The sequence below is a fragment of the Rhinoraja longicauda genome, chromosome 7, assembly GCF_053455715.1.
Source record: "Rhinoraja longicauda isolate Sanriku21f chromosome 7, sRhiLon1.1, whole genome shotgun sequence".
Lineage (NCBI taxonomy): Eukaryota > Metazoa > Chordata > Chondrichthyes > Rajiformes > Arhynchobatidae > Rhinoraja > Rhinoraja longicauda.
Genome location: NC_135959.1, coordinates 17,951,154 through 17,973,321, shown reverse-complemented (window position 1 = coordinate 17,973,321; position 22,168 = coordinate 17,951,154). Strand labels below are relative to the sequence as shown.

Sequence of the window (22,168 nt, the reverse complement as noted above, 5' to 3'; positions counted from 1 at the left end):
GAGGAATCTCCAATGACACAGTCCGCCCTCCAGAATAATTCCTGGATTAGTTTTATTGTAGATATTTTCAATATCAACATTTTTTTTTAAACTGTTCACAAATGATTATTAGGACACATCACAGCATTGTTCAGGAACAGCTCCATAGCACCCCAGACTGTCACACAAACCAATCTCCCTACCATTGACTCCATTTATACCTTACATTGCCTCGGCAAGGCCAGCAGCATAATCAAGGGTGGGTATCACTCCAGCCACTCCCTCTTCTCCCCTCTCCCATGTTATTGCTTTATCCTGTATCTGTACACTGTGGATAGCTTGATTGTAATCATGTGTAGATTCCCCCCTGACTGGATAACACGCGACAGAAAAGCTTTTCACTGTACCTCAGTACATGTGACAATAAACTAACTATCAAACTAAGAGTTTCCCTTGTCTGGGAAGGATCTGGAGATGCTGGTTTACACCGAAGATTTTGGCCGCGGAGGGCTGATGTGCGGGGAGGATATGCGTGACCTCTGGTTATTTTGTGTGCACGCACAGTCCTGACACACCAACGAGCCGCGCAATTTCTCATCAGACAACGGCGAGCAAATGCCATCTTCGAGGAAAGCAAACAGGGCAGCCTGGAGCGGGAATGCGTCGAGGAACATTGCACCAAGGAGGAAGCGAGAGAAGTGTTTGAGAACAATCTGGAAACGGTGAGTGCACTTGTTGTTACAGGCCCTGGGTGGGTGGGAGCACAGCAGTGTGGTACAGAGGGAGCGTCCCACTGTGGGGGGGAGCACAGCTGTGTGGCCCTGAGGGAGCGTCCCACTGTGGGGGGGGGGGGGAGCACAGCTGTGTGGCCCTGAGGGAGCGTCCCACTGTGGGGGGGAGCACAGCTGTATGGCCCTGAGGGAGCGTCCCACTGTGGGGGGGGGGGGAGCACAGCTGTGTGGCCCTGAGGGAGCGTCCCACTGTGGGGGGGGGAGCACAGCTGTATGGCCCTGAGGGAGCGTCCCACTGTGGGGGGGAGCACAGCTGTGTGGCCCTGAGGGAGCGTCCCACTGTGGGGGGGAGCACAGCTGTGTGGCCCTGAGGGAGCGCCGCACTGTGGGAGGGGCGTTACTGAGGGAGCGCCGCACTGTGGGAGGAGCAGTGCTGAGGGAGCGCCGCGCTGTGGGAGGGCGGTACTGAGGGAGCGCCGCACTGCGAGGGGCGCGGTACTGAGGGAGCGCCGCGCTGTGGGAGGGGGGCGGTGCTGAGGGAGCGCCGCACTGTGGGAGGAGCGGTGCTGAGGGAGCGCCGCACTGTGGGGGGGGGGGGCGGTGCTGAGGGAGCGCCGCGTTGTGTGAGGGGGCGGTGCTGAGGGAGCACCGCACCGTGGGAGGAGCAGTACTGAGGGAGCGCCGCGCTGTGGGAGGAGCAGTACTGAGGGAGCGCCGCGCTGTGGGAGGAGCAGTACTGAGGGAGCGCCGCGCTGTGGGAGGAGCAGTACTGAGGGAGCGCCGCTGTGCATTACCCCGTTTACGCCTCTCTCTCCATTCTCTCTTCAGGACTACTTCTACCCCAGGTACCTCGGTGAGTTGGATTTCCACCGATCGGTTCCGTTTAGAATCCACCGCGAGTCGTGTTGTGGACAGAGCTGCCGCTGTGTCAGTAACCAGGAGACCCTTCCCCCACCCACCCACCCCTCCCCCACCCCCCCACCCCCACCCACACACCCACACACCCACCCCCACCCCCACCCACCCCCACCCCGGGTAAACCTCTCCCGGGTACGAAGGGGTAATTCCCTAGGGGTATACGGGGGGTAATCTTCCCCTCTCCCGGGGCATGTAGGGGTAAATCTCTGTGGTATACAGAGGGATTAATCTCCCCCCCTCCGGGGGATAGGGCGGGGTACGTGTCCCGGGGTATATGGGGGGTAACTCCCCTTGGGTTAAGTGGAGGGGCGACTCCTCCTGTGTGTTGTGTCGTGTGTGATCACCTGCCTCCCCACAGACTGCCTCAGCCGCTACGGGTCGCCTGGCACCCTCCTGCAGGACTGCATTAACGGTAGGACATCGGAAGAGGTGACGTTTCGGGTCGGGGCCCTTCTTCAGATTGGGTTTGAGTTTCAGACTCCAGTCGGATGAAGGGTCTCGGCCCCGAAACGCCATCTATTTATTTTCTCCAGAGATGCTCCCAGACCCGCTGAGTTACTCCAGCATTCTGTGTCTATCTTTGCTGTAAACCAGTAGAGTACCTGCAGTTCCTTCTTGCACTTTAGGACATTACCACTGTCATGTGCACTGTTACATGGGGAGAAACGACATCGCATTTAGCAAGTGTCATAGAAGTGTATAAACTCATTTTAGTGTTTTACCCAGAGTAGGGGGATCAAGAAGCAGAGGGAATTGGTTTCAAGTGAAAGGAGAAAGATTTAACAGGAACCTGAGAGGCAACTTTTTCACACAGAGGTTTTCTGGCTATATGAATAGAGTTACCAGATGAGGTAAGGATTAACTGAGGTAGGTGTCAGGGGTTATGGTGAGATGGAGGAGAATGGGGTTGAGAAGGAAAGGTAGATCAACCATGATTGAATGGTAGAGTACACTTGATGGGTTGAATGGCTTAATTCTGCTCCTAGAACTTATGAACATGACTGTGTTATAACAGTGGTTAAAAGACATTTGGACAGGTACATGGATGCAAAGGGTCAGATAGTTGTGATCCAAATGGGGGCAGGTTGAATTAGTGTAGATGGGCATCTTGGGTGGCATGGACAAGTTGGGCTGAAGGGCCTGTTTCCGTATTGTATGATTGTGTGACTGTGTGTTTCCTTAGGCGCAAGTCAGTTGATTGGAAGCAACAGCAGTTCCTACAGATGATTCCCACAGTTTCAGCGTTTGCCATTGGCATACCTTTAAAAAAATATTTCATATTTATCACAATAAAGGAGGGGGCCATTCAGTCTGAGTCTCAGAGCACAGCCGTTGGTCACATCCCCCCACCGGCTCCTAGACCAACCCATTCGCCCCACATTCCCATCAACTTCCAGATCGTCCAAAGTGCTGGAGTAACTTAAAGGGTCAGGCAGCATCTCTGGAAACAGGTGACGTTTTGGTTCAGAACCCTTCTTCAGTCCTAAAACATCACCTATCCCTTTTCTCCAGGGATGCTGCCTGACCTGCTGAGTTACTCCAGCATTTTGTGTCTACCTTCGGTATAAACCAACATCTGCAGTTCAGTCCCTTCCTACACATTCTATCGCACAAATTACAGCGCCTGATGACCCTGCCGACCAGCACAGATAACTCCTGACGAAGGGGGATGTGAAATCCGGGGCAATTATTTATTCCTCAAGACGCCATCTGTAATCGCTGAGTTATTCCTTCACCTCGGTGCCCAGACCAGAACATTGAGCAGTATTAGTTTAGTTTAGTTTAGTTTATTGTCAATGTACCAAGGTACAGTTCCTCTGTCCCTCTCTTTCCCCTCCCCATTCCCAGTTCTCCCACTATCTTCCTGTCTCCAACTAAATCCTATCTTTGGCCCGCCCCCTCCCCTGACATCAGTGTGAAGAAGTGTCTCGACCCGAAACGTCACCCATTCCTTCTCTCCTGAGATGCTGCCTGACCCGCTGAGTTACTCCAGCATTTTGTGATACCTTCGAGGTACAGTGAAAAGCTTTTGTTGCGTGCTCACCAGTCTGCGGAAAGACATGATTACAATCAGGTCATCCACAGTGTACGAATACACGGTGAAGGGAATAACATGAAAAAAACATTTAGTGCAAGAGAAAGCCAGTAAAGTGTGATCAAAGATAGAGATGGTCCAAGGGTCTCCAATGAGGTAGATACTAGTTCAGGACTGCTCTCTAGTTGTTGGTAGGATGGCTCCGTTGCCCGTTAACAGCTGGGAAGAAACTGTCCCTGAATCTTGAGGTGTGCGCTTTCACACTTTTGTACCTATTGCCCGATGGGAGAGAGGAGAAGAGGGAGTGGCCGGGGTGCAACTCATCCTTGATTATGCTGCTGGCCCTGCCGAGGCAGCGTAAGGTATAAATGGAGTCAATGGAGTCGGCTGGTTTGTGTGACGGTCGGGGTTGTGTCCACAATTCTCTCAAATTTGACAGCCAGTGGAACATCAATGGAAAATGGGATAACTGGGAGGCTGGAAATGAGGGAGTGCAGAGAAATGGAAGGGTTGTAGACACAAAGAACGGCAGATGCTGGTTGTTGGGTGGTAGGAGGGCTGAGATGCTCTATGCAAAGATCTAGAATGCAGGGTTGACAGCCCTCCTCGATCCAAACCCGTTCACATCGCGTTGATATTCCTTTCCGTTGCGGTCGGTAATTTCCAGCGCTTTTTCCTCTTGCCTGCTTCCGTAGACATTCCAGACCAGTGCTCCAACTCGCCGTGTTATCGTCAAGGGTCTGTCCAGTGTGTGGATGGGAAGGGTGCCTTCCAATGTATCTGTAAAGAAGGCTGGCAGGGAGAGACGTGCAATGAAGGTGAGTCACAACCAACTGCCCTTGTCTGTAGCCGTCTGCACAGAAGGACCACATGGAAGGTGAGCTGACCAAGCAGGGCTACAGAAATCTATCAACTCCCCAAACCCAGAGTCCTCCTGCTGCTTCTGACACCTCTTGCAGGGAGGATTGAATGGGAGAACGCGCAGTGCAAGTAGCAACACCCCTCTGCTCTGCCCCACATTCTTCCACGTTTTAGTTTAGTTAATTATTATCACGTGTGCCAAGATGCAGTGAAAAGTTTTTTTATTGCGTGCTAAAGAGTCAGCGAAATGACTATACTCCTCATGATTACAAGCTGTCATCAGTGTAAAGATATAGGAAAAAGGGAAAAAGTCTGAGGAAGGGTCTCGACCAGAAACGTCACCCATTCTTTCTCTCCAGAGATGCTGCCTGTCCTGCTGAGTTACTCCAGCATTTTGTGTCTATCCTCGGAAAAAGGGAACAACGTTTAGTGCAAGATAAAGTCCAGTATAGCCCGATTAAAGATTGTCCGAGTGACTCCAATGAGGTAGATGGTAGGTCAGGACCACACTTTTCCGTTTATGTTTACATTCAATGCACTTTTGAATATTTCCATATATCCCATTCCCACTTCCCACCCTTGGTTGGACAGCCGGGGTCAACAGATATGCTCCAAACTTCAATGGTTCAATGATCCTGGGTGAAACATTCCACCTTGCCTCTGAGATTTTGCCCTTTTGTTTAACTGCTCAAGCAAGTATAAAGGTTGCCAATGTCTCTCATCCAAGTCCTTCCTGATGTGTGACCTCTCCCTCCTTGAGCAGCAGTGATGAGTGGACACCACCACCTGCAGGTTCTCCTCCAAGTCACCCAGCATTACGACAAGAATGATTCCAGGAATAAGTGCGTTAGCATATGACTAGCATAAACTCGCTGGAGTTTAGAAGGTTGAGGAGGGACGTCATTGAAGCTTACAGAATAATAAAAGGTATTGATTGAGTGGATGTGGAAACAATGTTTCCACTGGTGGGAGAGTCTAGGACCAGAGGTCATAGACTCAGAATTAAAGGGCGCTCTTTTAGAAAAGAGGTGACGAGGAACTTTAGTCAGAAGGTCGTTAAGCTGTGGAACTCATTGCTACAGAGGGCGGGGGAGGCCGTCAGTGGATATTATTAAGGCAGAGATAGACACATTCTTGATTAGAACGGGTGTCAAGGGTTATGAGGAGAAGGAAGGAAAATGGGATTGGGAGGCAGAGAACAGCCATGATTGAATGGCGGAGTAGACTCGACGGGCCGAATGGCCTAATTCTACTCCTGTAACTTGTTAACTTGTGACCTAGCCTTTCACTAGGTCCAGATGCTGGGATAGACATAAAGCACTGGAGTAACTTAGCAGTTTAGTTTAGTTTAGTTTAGTTTATTGTCACGTGTACCAAGGTAGAGTGAAAAGCCTTTTGTGCTGACCATTTAGTGGAAAGACAATACATGATTACAATCGAGGCATTTACAGTGTACAGATCCATTATAAGGGAATAACGTTTAATGCAAAGTAAAGCCAATAAAGTCCGATCAATGATCCGAGGGTCACCAATGAGGTAGATAGGTAGAATCCCTGGAGAAAAAGATGGGTGACACTTCGTGCTGGGGTGATCCTTTCTCATACTGATTTTTAACTAAAAGGGGGGAGGTCAGGAGCAGATGGTGAAACACAACAGGGGTGAGGGCTGGGGTCAGGGGTGGGAGGCTTGGCTAAAGTATTTTTGGAGGTTGATGGGGGTTCAGAGAGGAGGGGGTGTGAGGAATGGTGTATGAGTGAGGGGGTGGTACTATTATTAAGGTTACCTGTTGGAAGGGGGAAGCAGTCGGTCTGAAGAAGGGGCCCAGCCCGAAGCGACATCTATCCTTTTTCTCCGGAGATGCTGCCCGACCCGCTCAGTTTCTCCAACACTTTGTGTCTATCGTTGTTATAAACCAGCATCTGCAATATAGTTCAGTTTAGTTTAGAGATACAGCACGGAAACAGGTCCTTTGGCCCACCGAGTCCTCACCGACCAACGATCCCTGCACATTAATACTACCCTACACACATTAGGAACAATTTACACATACACCAAGCTAATTAACCTACACACCTGTACATCTTTGGAGTGTGGGAGGAAACCGAAGATCTCGGAGAAAACCCACGCGGTCATGGAGAGAACGTACAAACTCTGTACAGACAGCACCCATAGTTGGGATCGAACCCGGCGTTGCAATTGCTGTAAGGCAGCAACTCTACCACCGTGTCCAAATGCTAGGACTAATTTCTGGACATAGTTGAGGGAGAACCTTCTCTGGAAAGCCACACATCACCACCTTCGCTGGATCAGTGAGAGGCGAGTAGTAAATGCTGCTTTGACAGCCCTGCCATATCCACGTGTGTCTCCATCAATCTGGGCTCCATCTGACTGCCCACCAGAACCTCCAAGGGATCTGCTGCAAGTAAGAATTTCATTGTGTAGGACGGAACTGCAGATGCTGGTTTACCCTGAAGATAGACTTAAAATACTGGAGTAACTCAGCGGGTCAGGCAGCATCTCTGGAGAAAAGGAATAGGTGACGTTTCTGGTCGAGACCCTTCTTCAGACTGAGTCTGGGGAGAGAGAAACTAGAGGTAAGAAAACATACAGAACAAATCAGAATCGGCACTGATGGTTAAGGTGCCCACAATGGTCCATTGTTGGCTGTGGAGGAGGTGATGACGAAGGGATACGAACAGTGAAACTATCAGGATGTCTAGGGTGGGGGATGGACGGAGAGAGAGGGAATGCAAGGGTTATTTGAAAATAGAGAAATCAATATTAATACTCATGAACAAGAATTCATTGATCCATTTTGGGACATGTGACAATAAAGCACTCTTAACTCTTGAGACATTACCTCCCTTATTAGCACAGACGGCCAATCCCTTCAGCTGATAAGGATTTATGCCTCTGCTGTTCCTCCTTCTGGCCACCTTCCACCCCATGTTATGCACCAGGATGGGTTGGCCACACCAGCATTCTGTGGTCCCTGCCAGAGTCCCTGCTCCTGAACAGCCATGAAACGCTAACGAGACCTAAACAGTCCCTTGTGTTCAGAAGGTTTAATTGGCCGCTGGTGGGAGACAAGCAACAGGCTGTTTACAGTTTCATTAATGTTTGGTTGTTGCCTTGACCAGATATTGATGAGTGCGGGGAGGTGGAGAGTATGTGTTCCCACTCCTGCCATAACCTGCCCGGGAGTTACCGCTGCCTCTGCCAGGATGGTTTCTACATGTACTCAGACAAGAAGACCTGCATTGGTAAGAGGTTCTGCTTAAAATCAGTACTGTGTGTGTGTTTCTCTCTGCTGTCTCCCTGTCTAATTTTCTGTCAACCTCCCTGTCTATCTCTCCTTCTGCCTCTCCGTCTGCCTTTCAGTCTGTCTCTGTCCCTTGTCTCTCTGTGTGTCGGTCTCGATGTCTCGTCTGTCTCTCCCTCTCGGTGTCTGGTGTGTGTGTTTGTCTTTCCTGTTCTCTCGCTGCCTCTCTCTCTCTTAGACAATAGACAATAGACAATAGACAATAGGTGCAGGAGTAGGCCATTCAGCCCTTCTAGCCAGCACCGCCATTCAATGCGATCATGGCTGATCACTCTCAATCAGTACCCCGTTCCTGCCTTCTCCCCATACCCCCTCACTCCGCTATCCTTAAGAGCTCTATCCAGCTCTCTCTTGAAAGCATCCAACGAACTGGCCTCCACTGCCTTCTGAGGCAGAGAATTCCACACCTTCACCACTCTCTGACTGAAAAAGTTCTTCCTCATCTCCGTTCTAAATGGCCTACCCCTTATTCTTAAACTGTGGCCCCTTGTTCTGGACTCCTCCAACATTGGGAACATGTTTCCTGCCTCTAATGTGTCCAATCCCCTAATTATCTTATATGTTTCAATACCGGCACGGTAGCGCAGCGGTAGAGTTGCTGCTTTACAGCGAATGCAGCGCCGGAGACTCAGGTTCGATCCTGACTACGGGTGCTGCACTGTAAGGAGTTTGTACGTTCTCACCGTGACCTGCGTGGGTTTTCTCCGAGATCTTCGGTTTCCTCCCACACTCCAAAGACGTACAGGTATGTAGGTTAATTGGCTGGGTAAATGAAAATTGTCCCTAGTGGGTGTAGGATAGTGTTAGTGTGCGGGGATCGCTGGGCGGCACGGACTTGGTGGGCCGAAAAGGCCTGTTTCCGGCTGTATATATATGATATGATGATATGATATGATATGATAAGATCCCCCCTCATCCTTCTAAATTCCAGTGTATACAAGCCCAATCGCTCCAGCCTTTCAACATACGACAGTCCCGCCATTCCGGGAATTAACCTAGTGAACCTACGCTGCACGCCCTCCATAGCAAGAATATCCTTCCTCAAATTTGGAGACCAAAACTGCACACAGTACTCCAGGTGCGGTCTCACCAGGGCCCGGTACAACTGTAGAAGGACCTCTTTGCTCCTATACTCAACTCCTCTTGTTATGAAGGCCAACATTCCATTGGCTTTCTTCACTGCCTGCTGTACCTGCATGCTTCCTTTCATTGACTGATGCACTAGGACACCCAGATCTCGTTGAACTCCCCCTCCTCCTAACTTGACACCATTCAGATAATAATCTGCCTTTCTATTCTTACTTCCAAAGTGAATAACCTCACACTTATCTACATTAAACTGCATCTGCCATGTATCCGCCCACTCACACAACCTGTCCAAGTCACCCTGCAGCCTTATTGCATCTTCCTCACAATTCACACTACCCCCCAGCTTAGTATCATCTGCAAATTTGCTAATGGTACTTTTAATCCCTTCGTCTAAGTCATTAATGTATATCATAAATAGCTGGGGTCCCAGCACCGAACCTTGCGGTACCCCACTGGTCACTGCCTCCCATTCCGAAAGGGACCCATTTATCCCCACTCTTTGCTTTCTGTCTGTCAACCAATTTTCTATCCATGTCAGTACCCTACCCCCAATACCATGTGCCCTAATTTTGCCCACTAATCTCCTATGTGGGACCTTGTCGAAGGCTTTCTGAAAGTCGAGGTACACCACATCCACTGACTCTCCCCTGTCAATTTTCCTAGTTACATCCTCAAAAAATTCCAGTAGATTTGTCAAGCATGATTTCCCCTTCGTAAATCCATGCTGACTCGGAATGATCCCGTTACTGCTATCCAAATGCTCAGCAATTTCGTCTTTTATAATTGACTCCAGCATCTTCCCCACCACTGATGTCAGACTAACTGGTCTATAATTACCCGTTTTCTCTCTCCCTCCTTTCTTAAAAAGTGGGATAACATTTGCTATCCTCCAATCCACAGGAACTGATCCTGAATCTATAGAACATTGAAAAATGATCTCCAATGCTTCCACTATTTCTAGAGCCACCTCCTTAAGTACCCTGGGATGCAGACCATCAGGCCCTGGGGATTTATCAGCTCTCTCTCTTTGTCCATCTCCCTTTCTCTCTCTATCCATGTCTTTCTATGTCTCTGTCTCTCTCATATCAGACTTATGTTGAAAGACTGGAGCAACTAGGCTGGTATACACTGGAATTTAGAAGGGTGAGAGGGGATCTTATCGAAACATATAAGATTATTAAGGGGTTGGACACGTTAGAGGCAGGAAGCATGTTCCCAATGTTGGGGGAGTCCAGAACCAGGGGGCACAGTTTAAGAATAAGGAGTAGGCCATTTCGAACAGATGAGGAAAAACATTTTCAGTCAGAGAGTTGTAAATCTGTGGAACTCTCTGCCTCAGAAGGCAGTGGAGGCCAATTCTCTGAATGCATTCAAGAGAGAGCTAGATGTAGCTCTTAAGGGTAGCGGAGTCAAGGGGTACGGGGAGAAGGCAGGAGCGGGGTACTGATTGAGAATGATCAGCCATGATCACATTGAATGGTGGTGCTGGCTCGAAGGGCCGAATGGTCTACTCCTGCACCTATTGTCTATTATCTATTCCAGTGACACAAGTGATTGAGCCGCTGCCTCACATCACGTGACCTAATCCCGAACTCCAGTGCTGTCAATGTGGAGTTTGTACCTTCCCCTCATGACCTTATGGTTTTCCTCTGGTTTCCCCTGTTTCCACCCACATGTCACAGATGTGAGGTTTGGGAGGTTGGTTAATTGACCACACTAATTTTCCCCTAGTGCAGAGGTGAGGGGTTGAACCTGGGGGGGAATTGATGTGAAATGGCGGGAGGAAAAACTGTTGTAAATGTGAGAGTGATGGTCGGGGCCTGTTTCTATGTTGTACGTCACTGAGGATGGGAGCCCAGGGTATACAGAGTGAAGGGGGGTTGGCAGAATATCCAGAGAGGAGAGCAGGGAATGTCTTATGCAGCACGTTGCTGTGACCTGAGAAGTTCTGCCTGACAGAAGTAGATTCAATGGGAGCTTTCAGGAGGGAGTTGGTTACACATCGTGTTAACCTGCACAACATGTTCATTACTGGCAAGGCTGTATTTATTGCCCATAATTGCCCATTTAAGGTGGCACGTTGGGGCAGCGGTAGAGTTGCTGCATTACAGCGCCTTATAATGCCTTACAGAGTTTGTACGTTCTCCCTGAGACCGCGTGGGTTTTCTCCAGGATCTCTGTTTTCCTCCCACACTCCATACAGGTTTGTCGGTTAATTGTAGTGGTAATTGTAATTAATTTATTGGACAAGTATGTAAACATACACGGAATTTGATTTGCCAAAAGTTATACAAAACAGCAACAAGATATAATGACCACATAAAAATGAAACATAGACTTAAACAGCCACCGCAAAGGCGTGTGAGAATCCCCAGCAGCATAAGTGGAGACTCACAGGCATCAGTTCAATGTCCGGGCCACACACACGCTCCTTCAATGTGATGTGACCAGAGTTGTACCGACCACTGTCACTCTCTCTGCGGTCCCTGTCCGCCTGAACTGTCAGAAAGCCGTCCACACTCGCACTAGACTCCGAGATGTCCTCATGGAGCCATGTCCCCACAAAACACTGAGATCACTGCACTCACGGCACTCCGAGTTCTCACCAGTGCAGGCAGCACGTCCATCATGTTTTTTTCGGCGACCTCACGTTCCCCAATGTGATGGAAGGCAAATAACTTATACTTTCTTTCCTCCTTTTCTCCTGCGGTCGGGTCAATCGAAACTTCCGCAGTTGGGGCGATCAAAGCTCCCGCAGACGGTGATCGAAGCTCCCGCAATCGGGGCGATCGAAGCTCCTGCGTTTGGAGCTCCCGCAGTCGATCCCTAAGAAAGGGACCGGTAGCTCCACGATGTTAAAGGCGCAGTGCAGACAAAAAGTCGCATCTACGGCAAGGAAAGAGATAAAAAAGGTTTCCCCCCAACCCCCACCCCCACATAATACAAAAACTAAAGGTGCACTAAAAGCATACAAGTAAATACAGTAAACACAGACCAAAACAGCAAATTAAGAAAAAGACGAGGCAGGTGGTCGGCGCGGCTGCCCTGTATGGCTCCAGCGCAGTACCACTAATTAGCTTGATATAATAGTAAATTGTCCCCAGTGCATATAGAATAGTGTTAGTGTGCGGGGATTGCTGGTCGGCGTGGACTCAGTGGTCCGAAGGACCTGTTTCTGCGCTGTATTCAAGATTCAAGATTCAAGATTCAAGATACCTTTATTTGTCATCCAACACTGGACGAAATTCAGTCACCCACAGTCCAACAACAAAAGCATTAAACAAGCATTAAAACCACACAACCCCAAAAAACCCCCAAAACACAGTCCAACAATAAAAGCATTAAATAGGCATTCAAATTACACAACCCCAAAACCCCCAAAACACAGTCCAACAATAAAAGCATCAAATAGGCACTCAAATTACCCAACCCCAAAAACACACAAAAAAAGAAACATCCATCAAAGAAACATCCATCACAGTGAGTCTCCTCCAGTCCTCTCCTCACTGTGATGGAAGGCAACAATGTCTTTCCCTTCTCCTGCTGTCCTCGCCCGCAGTCAGGTTGTTGTGGTTGCAGGCCGCACCGGACGGTCCACAGCGGGTCAAGCCCAAGGCGCGTCGCGTCGCAGCCGCTCCCGCAGCCTCCGAAGACGGCCGGCTCCGCCGATGATAAGTCCGATCCGGGGCGGGCGAACACGCTGCTGCTGCCGCTGTTGTTGCACGTCGGGGCGGTCGTGGCTCCCGACATTGAAGCCCCCTCCAAATTAAACTAAACTAAACTAATTGCTCTGAGCAGGCGGTGGTAAACTTTCTTCTTAAACCACTGCAGTCTGTTTGTGATGAGAAACAGACATTCTTTTTTTCTCGTCAAAAATAAACTTTATTCAGAATTTAAAAAAAAATATATATACAAAACAAGAACACTGCAAAAACTCTTCTGACATTCTCAGAGTCTGCACATTCATTCATGTCCTATTTGGTAGTGTTTGTAAACCATCCTTAATCCAAGCACCCTTGTGACTCTTGTGGTCCCCTGGAGTGATATCCATTCTCTTGTTTGATGGGTGTTTGGGACAAAGAGCACCCGTGTGGGCAGTTCTCTGAAAGAGCTGGCCCAAGTTTCGGGCTGTGCCTAAAATTTGATTTCTGTCACTCAATTGGGATTTGGGAGAGAACTTATTGAATCAGGGTCCTGGGGGTTTTGATCTAAAATCAGTACCCCATTCCTGCTTTTTCCCCATGTCCCTTGATTCCTTTGGCTCTAAGAGCAAAATCTAACTCTCTCTTTGAAAGAGATTAATTTCTAACGTTTCTTTCCTCGAACACCACAGATCGGAACGAATGTTTACGGAATCAGCACACTTGTGGGAAAGCTTCTTGCGTCAATGTGCCGGGAAGCTACAAGTGTGAATGCGACAAAGGTTTCAGGTTCAATTTCACCGAGAAGGAGTGCGAGGGTAAGAGTTTGCACACGTTGTCAGAGGGCCTCAGCTTGCAGAGAGTGTCCGAGTTGTGTCTAGACCGGACACAGACAGTGCCAGTGGTGGGGGATGGAGGTGCTAACCGACGTTGTAACCATCACACGGGGTGTGTGGTGTTTCTGTGAGGTCTGCGGGTGGCTCCGTCAGTTCTAGCAATGGGGTCGATCCTCGCAATGTTCAGCTTTTCATGGGATCGTGCAGCACCATGGCCTTGAGGCAAAGCAGTTCTGAGAGGCCGAGGGATTCAGGTGCTCAGTGAGTGATTCACAAAAGGCCAGCGTGCAGGTTCATAAGTCACAGGAGCAGAATTAGGCCATTCGGCCCATCAATTCTACTCCGCCATTCAATCTTGGCTGATCTATCTTTCCCTCCCCACCCCATTCTCCTGCCTTCTCCCCATAACCTCTAACACCCTTATTAATCAAGAATGTGTCAATCTCCGCCTTAAAAATACCCAATGACTTGGCCTCCACAATGAATTCCATAGATTCACCACCCTCTGACCGAAGAAATTCCTCCTCATCTCCTTTCTAAAACTATGTCCTTTTATTCTGAGGCTCTGCCCTCTGGTCCTAGACTCTCCCAATAGTGGAAACGTCCTCTCCACGTCCACTCTATCCAGGCCTTTCACTGTGTTGCAGCAAGCAATCCCTGCAGCTCTATGAGAAGGATTTGTCACTATGCACATTATCTGTGAAGTAGATGAACTATTTTAATAATTATATATTACAATATTTAATATATTAATGAAGATAATCATTAGGCAGGTTAAGTACGATATTGGTGAGGCCACATTTCGAGTATAATATTGGTCACTGTATTTCAGGAAAGGTATGTAGGTTAATTGACTGGGTAAATGTAAAAAATTGTCCCTAGTGGGTGTAGGATAGTGTTAATGTACGGGGATCACTGGGCGGCACGGACTTGGAGGGCCGAAAAGGCCTGTTTCCGGCTGTATATATATGATATGATATGATATGTTACTGGAAGTGTTGGAAAAAAACTGCAGATGCTGGTAAAATCAAAGGTAGACACAAAATACTGGAATAACTCAGCGGGTCAGGCAGCATCTCGGGAGAGAAGGAATGGGTGACGTTTCGAGTCGAGACCCTTCTTCAGACTGATGTCAGGGGAGGGGGCGGGACAAAGATAGAATGTAGTCGGAGACAGGAAGACTAGTGGGAGAACTGGGAAGGGGAGGGGATAGAGAGGGAAAGCAGGGACTCTCTGAAGTTAGAGAAGTCAATGTTCATACCGCTGGGGTGTAAACTACCCAAATGAAGTATGAGGTGCTATTCCTCCAATTTGCGCTGGGCCTCACTCTGACAATGGAGGAGGCCCAGGACAGAAACGTCAGATTGGGAATGGGAGGGGGAGTTGAAGTGCTGAGCCACTGGGAGATCAGGTAGGTTAAGACGGAGGTGTTCAGCGAAACGATAGTCGAGCCTGCGCTTGGTCTCGCCGATGTAGAGAAGTTGACACCTGGGAACAGCGGATGCAGTAGATGAAGTTGGAGAAGTTGAACTCTGCCTCACCTGGAAAGAGTGTTTGGGCCCTTGGATGGAGTCGAGGGGGGGAGGTAAAGGGGCAGATGTTGCATCTCCTATGGTTGCAGGGGAAAGTATCCGGGGAGGAGGTGGTTTGGGTGGGAAGGGACGAATGGACCAGGGAGTTTCGGAGGGAACAGTCTCTGCGGAAAGCAGAAAGGGGTGGAGATGGGAAGATGTGGCCAGTAGTGGGATCCCGTTGGAGGTGGCGAAAATGTTGGAGGGTAATATGTTGTATGCGACGGCTGATGGGGTGGAAGGTAAGGATAAGGGGGACTCTGTCCTTGTTACGAATAGGGGGGGGGGGAGCAAGAGCGGAGCTGCGGGATATGGAGGAGACCCTAGTGAGAGCCTTATCTATAATGGAAGAGGGGAACCCCCGTTTCCTAAAGAATGAGGACATGTCCCTTGCTCTAGTAAGGAACACCTCATCCTGGGTGCAGATGTAGCGTAGACGGAGGAATTGGGAGTAGAGGATAGAGTCTTTACAGGAAACAGGGTGGGAAGAAGTGTAGTCAAGATAGCTATGGGAGTCAGTAGGTTTGTAGTAGATGTCAGTCAATAGTCTGCCTTCTGTTATGGAGACGGTGAGATCCAGAAACGGTAGGGAGATGTCGGAGATGGTCCAAGTAAATTTGAGAGTAGGCTGGAAATTAGTGGTGAAGTTGATGAAATCAGTGAATTCTGCATGGGTGCAGGAGGTAGCACCAATGCAGTCGTCAATGTAGCGGAAGGTAGAGTTCGGGGATAGGGCCAGTGTACGCCTGGAACAGGGATTGGAGAGGGCAAGGGATAACACTGTAAGCTGGAAGCTGCAGGGTGGAACTGAAGGATTTTATATCCACAAATCCTGAAAGATGAACTAATAAGGTGATTAAGGAGGCTATGAAGTTTTTTCCTTTATTAACTGAGTCTAAGAGTGGGGAGGTACAAATAAAGAACTGCAGATGCTGGTTTACAAAAGAAGACACCGGGTGCTTAAGTTGCTCAGTGGGTTAGGGAGCATCTCTGGAGAACTTAGATAGGCGGTGATTGGGGTCAGGACCCTTCTTGAGAGCCTTCGAAGAGCAGGGAGGTTATGCTGGGCCTGTATATAACATGATTCGGGCACGGTTCGTGCACTGCATCCATTTGTGGTCACTGTGTTGTAAGAGAGAGTACACTGGAATTTAGACACTGGAATTTAGAAGGACGAGAGGAGATCTTATCGAAATGTATAAGATTATTAAGGGGTTGGACACGTTAGAGGCAGGAAACATATTCCCAATGTTGGGGGAGTCCAGGACAAGGGGCCACAGTTTAAGAAGGGGTAGGCCATTTAGAACTGAGATGAGGAAAAACATTTTCAGTCAGAGAGTTGTGAATCTGTGGAATTCTCTGCCTCAGAAGGCAGTGGAGGCCAATTCTCTGAATGCATTCAAGAGAGAGCTGGATAGAGCTCTTAAGGATAGCGGAGTCAGGGGGTATGGGGAGAAGGCAGGAACGGGGTACTGATTGAGAATGATCAGCCATGATCATATTGAACGGCAGTGCTGGCTCGTAGGGCCGAATGGCCTCCTCCTGCACCTATTGTCTATTGTCTATAACACTGGAGAAAGTACAGAGGAGCCTAGTGTTGTCAGGACTGGAAAATTGAAGCAATGAGGAAAGGCTAGGGCTGTTTTCCTTGGGAGAGGGGATGGTGAGCAGAGATTTAATTCAAGTGCATAAAAATGATGAGGTGCCCAGATAGAGTAAACAGGGAAGACTTAGTTCGGTTCAGTTTAGTTCATTGTCATGTGTATCGAGGTGCAGTGAAAAGCTTTTGTTGCGTGTCAACCAGTCGGCAGAAAGACAATACATGATTACAATCGATCCATTCACAGTGTACAGACACATGATAAGGGTATAAGGTTTAGTGCAAGATAAAGCCAGTAAAGTCTGATCAAACATCGTGTGAGGGTCACCAATGAGGTGGATAGTAGTTCAGGACTGTTCCCTAGTTGTAGTCGGATGGTTCGGTTGCCCGATAACAGCTGGGAAGAAACTGTCCCTGAATCTGGTGGTGTGCGTTTTCATACTTCTATACATTTGGCCCAATGGGACTTATTTGCCTTAGCAGAAGGAATATATCTGGAGGGAGGAGATTTAAAGTATTTGGCAGAAGGATTAGAAGGGAGGTGATGGAAAGATCATTTCCTCAGAGAGGGGAGTGGGGTGGAACTCACGGTCCAACAGGGAGGGGGGGGGTGGTGATGGGTCAGAATCCATCGTCACATTTAAACAATGCCTGAGTGTGTGCTTGAGGAGCATTGACCGGCAGGGCTAGCGAGCCAGTGCTGGGCAGTGATGTTAGGCTAGTAGCACACACACAATGTGCTGAATGGCCTCCTGTTCTAAATGTTCTCTGATTCCACAAAAGCAACAAATTGTTTGCACTGTGTTGCTGGGACTTGGATCCTCTGGTCCCAAACCACAACCACAACCTGGATGCAATGTTTTTCCAATCCCTCGACTCGCCAAATGTTGCATGGGATCTGTGTGTCAATGCACACGGGAATTCCTTGAGATCACTCTCCATGCTGGGTATGTTAGGAAGGAACTGCAGATACTGGTTTATACCAAAGATAGACACAAAGTGCTGGAGTAACTCAGCAGGTCAGGCAGCTCACTCTATCATGAGAGGAATAGATCGAGTCTCTTGCCCAGAGTGGGGGAATTGAGAACCAAAGGGCATAGGTTTAAGGTGAGGAGGAAAAGATTTAATAGGAACCTGAGGGGTAATTCTTTCACGCAATGGGTGGTAGGTGTAAGGAACGAGCTGCTGGAGGAGGTAGTTGAGGCAGGTACTATCGCAACGTTTAAGAAACATTTAGACAAGTACATGGAAAGGACAGGTTTAGAGATCTATGAGCCAAATGCAGGCAGGTAGAACAAATGTAGATGGGACTTATTGGCCGGTGCGGGCAAGTTGGGCCAAAGGGCCTATTTCCAAGCGGTATGATTCTGTGACTCTATGACTCTACTGTGCCATTTGCCATGGGCTCCATAAATTCATCTTTACTTACCGGCACATTATTTTCAACAAAGACTTCTCTGAGGCAAAAAATCTGTTTCGTCAAAGCCTGATTCCTTCCCGACAGATATCGATGAATGTGCGGAGGACACCTGTACCCACGAGTGTTTGAATTATCCCGGCGGCTTCACCTGCTTCTGCGATGGGAAGAAAGGGGAGAAGTTGTCAGCGGATCGACGGAGTTGTGAGGTAAAGGAAGAACTGGTGTTACCATGGCGACACTCAATCAGCGGGTTGTCCCCAAAATGTCTGACAGCCAATGAAACACTTTTGTAGTCATTGTGTCGAGCAGGAGGTAGGGCTGCCATTTTGTACACAGCAAGCTCCCATAAACAGAAATAAGGTAATGGTTTGGAATAAATATTACCTGGCCTTCCTGGGTGGACTTTCACCAGCTATTTGCAGTTTGGTTTAGTTTAGTTTAGTTTAGTTTAGAGATACAGTGCGGAAACAGGCCCTATGGCCCACTCAGTTTGCTCTGACCAGCTGTCACTAGCACTATCCTCCACACTAGTGACAATTATACAATTTTACCAATGCCAATTAACCTACAAACCTGTACATCTGTGGAGTGTGGGAGGAAACCGGAGCACCCGGACAAAAACCTACGTGGTCACGGGGAGAATGTACAAATTCCTGAACTCCACAAACTGAGCAAAGGACTCTGTGCATTTACCTGATCTATTCTCTCAGTATATACTGTACCTTCTGAAGCCTCCTCAGAATCTCATTGATGATCTCAATAAGATCACCGCTCACTCTTACACGCCCCAGTTCCAGTTAACCTACTCAACCTCTCTTCATAAGGGATAGGAGCAGAATTAGGCCCTTCGGCCCATCAGGTCTACGCCATTCAATCATGGCCGATCTATCTCTCCTAACCCCATTTTCCATAACCTCTGACACGTTTAGTTTAGAGATACAGCACGGAAACAGTCCCTTCAGCCCATCGGGTCCACGCCGACCAGCAATCCCCACACATTAACACTATCCTACACCCACTTGGGACATTTTTTACATTTTACCAAGCCAATTAACCTACAAACCTGCACGTCTTTGGAGTGTGGGAGGAAACGAAAGATCTCGGAGAAAACCCACGCAGGTTACGGGGAGAACGTACAAACTCCGTACAGTCAGCACCCGTAGTCAGGATCCGACCCGGGTCTCTGATGCTGCATTCGTGTAAGGCAGCGACTCTACCGCTGCGCCATCGTGACCGCTCTGTACTAATCAAGAATCTATCTATCTCTGCCTTAAATATATCCACTAACTTGCCCTCCACAGCCTTCTGTGGTAAAGAATTCCACAGGTTCATCACCCTCTGACAAAAGATATTCCTTCTCATCTTCTTAAAAGAATGTCCTTTAATTCTGAGGCTATGACCTCTAATCCTAGACTCTCCCACTAGTGGAAACATCCTCTCCATATCCACTCTATCCAAGCCACATCTATCCAAGCTCTATCTTCACAGGCAACCTCTTCATATTAGGAATCAACCAGTGAGCCTTCTCTGACCTGCTCCCTGTGGATGTCTACTCCTCCTTAGAAACAGTGCTCCACCATCTCTGTTGGCCTCTCCAGTGTAACTCCCCTGCCTTTCTGCACTACACCTCTTGAAATGAAGACCAATGTTCCCTTTGTCTTTCTACTTACCTGCATGCTGATTGTCTCTGTGTTGTACAAGAGACCCCAGATCTCTCTGCCCTGTCTCCATTTAAATTCTGAAGAAGAGTCCCAACCTGAAACGTCACCTATCCGTATTCTCCAGGGATGTGCCTGATCCACTGGGTTACTCCAGCTCTCCGTGTCTTTTTTGGTAAACACGCATCTGCAGTTCCTTGTGTCTCGTACATAGAAAGTAGAACATAGGACAGGGACGGGCCCTAAGGACCACAATGTTTGTGCCACTCCACTCATAATGCCAAGTTAAATTGATTTAATCTGCCCGATCCATATCCCTCTATTCCCTGCATCTCCATGTGTGTATTTAAAAACCTCAACCCCATTATTGTATCTGCCTCCACCACCACCACATGCTGGCAATGCTTTCCAGGTCCCCACTGCTCTCTGTGTAAAAAAAACATCCCCCGCACATTTCCATTAAACCTCCCACCCTCACCTTATGGGGCGATACCATTTAGTTTAGTTTAGTTTAGTTTCATGTAGTTGAGGGGTACAGTATGGAAACAGGCCCTTCGGCCCACCGAGTCCGCGCTGACCAGCGACCCGCGGACATTTACACTTCCCTACACACACTGGGGACAATTTACAAATATACCAAGCCAATCAACCTACAAACCTGTATGTCTTTGGAGTGTGGGGGTAAACCAGAGATCCCGGAGAAAACCCACGCAGGTCACGGGGAGAACGTACAAACTCCGTTCAGACAGCATCCAAAGTCAGGATCAAACCCGGGTCTCTGGCACTGTACAGCAGTATCTCTACCGCTGTGCCACGGTGGCACCACCCTGCACCACTCTCTTTGCATTGTCAATGGATTTTGTTGCCTTGGGTGCCAGCAGGCTGTGCGATGTTGGAAATGGTGGGGACTGTGCAGGGGAATGTTGTCTTTGACACCTGAAATGGTTTCCCATGTGGAACTTTCTGCGTTAACAGGCCGTTTGTCACCTCCCAGGCAATCCCCACCTGCGTTGCCCTCCAGACTATGAGGGGGCCGGACATGCTTGGCATGGGAGAGCTCTTTGCTGGGATCCCAATGGTCTACCTCCGGTTCAAGATTCCCTCCGACAGCAGGTGAGGCGTGGTTGCACTGTTCCTCAGCCTTGCTGTTGTCCCTGGCAAGGGGAAGGTGAGCCTGCAGGAGCTGGAGTGGCTGAGGAACGGCACTGCGATGTTCTCATCCTGTAGCAGGTCGGTAAATGACATGGGATAGGGGTCACATTTCCATCCTTGTTCTCCTGCGTGACCTTCCTCCAACTTCATCACAAGGGCTCTGAGGAAATGCTGTAAAATTACGAGCTGGAAACTATTTTATAAGGGAACATGCATACAAATAATCAGGCCCTTTTCCTGAAACTCCACCGCGCAGAAGATAGGCACAAAGTGCTGGAGTAGCTCAGCGGGTCAGGTAGCATCTCTGGAGAAAAAGGATAGGTGACGTTTCAGGTCCAGACCCTTCTTCGGACTGAAAGTATAGGGTAGGAAACCTCAGGTAAGAAAAGGGCCGAACAAAGCAGGACCAGCAATGGATGACCAAGGAATAAATGGAGTCCATAATGGCCAATCGTTGACTGGGGAAGAGGGGATAACAAAGGGATACAAGGATGCGAACAGTGGAACTAGTAGGATGACTAGGATGGTGGAGGGGGGAGGGGTGTGGGGTGGAGGGGAAGGGAATACAGTGGGCTACTTTAAATGAGAGAAATCAACGTTCATACTGCTCAGTTGTAAGTTGCCCAAGCAAAATTACCCAGCTACCCCAAGGAAAGATTGGAAAGACTAGGCTTGTATTCACTGGAGTTTAGAACGATGAGAGGGGATAATATAGAGACGTATAAAATTATAAAAGGCCTAGACAAGCTAGATGCAGGAAAAATGTTCCCAATGTTGGGGGAGTCCAGAACCAGGGGACACAGTCTAAGAATAAAGGGGAGGCCATTTTAAAACTGAGGTGAGAAGAAACTCAGAGAGTTGTGAATTTGTGGAATTCTCTGCCACAGAAGGCAGTGGAGGCCAATTTACTGGATGTATTTAAAAGAGAGTTAGATAGAGGTCTTGGGGCTAGTGGAATCAAGGGATATGGGGAGAAGGCAGGCACGGGTTACTGATTGTAGATGATCAGCCATGATCACGATGAATGGCGGTGCTGGCTCGAAGGGCCAAATGGTCTCCTCCTGCACCTATTTTCTATGTTTCTAAACTATGAGGAGCTGTTCCTCCAGTTTGCGTGCGATTAGGCATGTGATGGAACACTTGCCTGGATGATCGCAGCTCCGACAACTCTCAAGAATGTGAAGTACATGGAAAAAATAGTCTGCGTCAGACAACAGCCCCCTCTGGCCCTCTCTGATATTCAGATAACCCTATGGCTCACCTGACACTAACAAGCCTCTGACCACCCGTTATCCATGACCCATTGACCCAGCTACCCCAACCTGGATCACTCTCAGTGACCGACTCCCATCACT

General features: G+C 48.7%; 1 protein-coding gene across 1 annotated transcript in view; it reads left to right on the top strand.

The window, feature by feature from the left end:
* pros1 (protein S) overlaps positions 1 to 22,168 on the top strand; it is a 37,723-nt gene that overhangs the window by 2,734 nt on the left and 12,821 nt on the right. The window contains exons 2-9 of the mRNA XM_078402197.1: positions 544 to 701; positions 1,539 to 1,563; positions 1,987 to 2,040; positions 4,359 to 4,481; positions 7,665 to 7,787; positions 13,269 to 13,394; positions 18,088 to 18,209; positions 20,656 to 20,774. Of these exons, the coding sequence (XP_078258323.1) occupies positions 544 to 701; positions 1,539 to 1,563; positions 1,987 to 2,040; positions 4,359 to 4,481; positions 7,665 to 7,787; positions 13,269 to 13,394; positions 18,088 to 18,209; positions 20,656 to 20,774 (850 nt within the window). The remainder of the gene's footprint in view (positions 1 to 543; positions 702 to 1,538; positions 1,564 to 1,986; positions 2,041 to 4,358; positions 4,482 to 7,664; positions 7,788 to 13,268; positions 13,395 to 18,087; positions 18,210 to 20,655; positions 20,775 to 22,168) is intronic.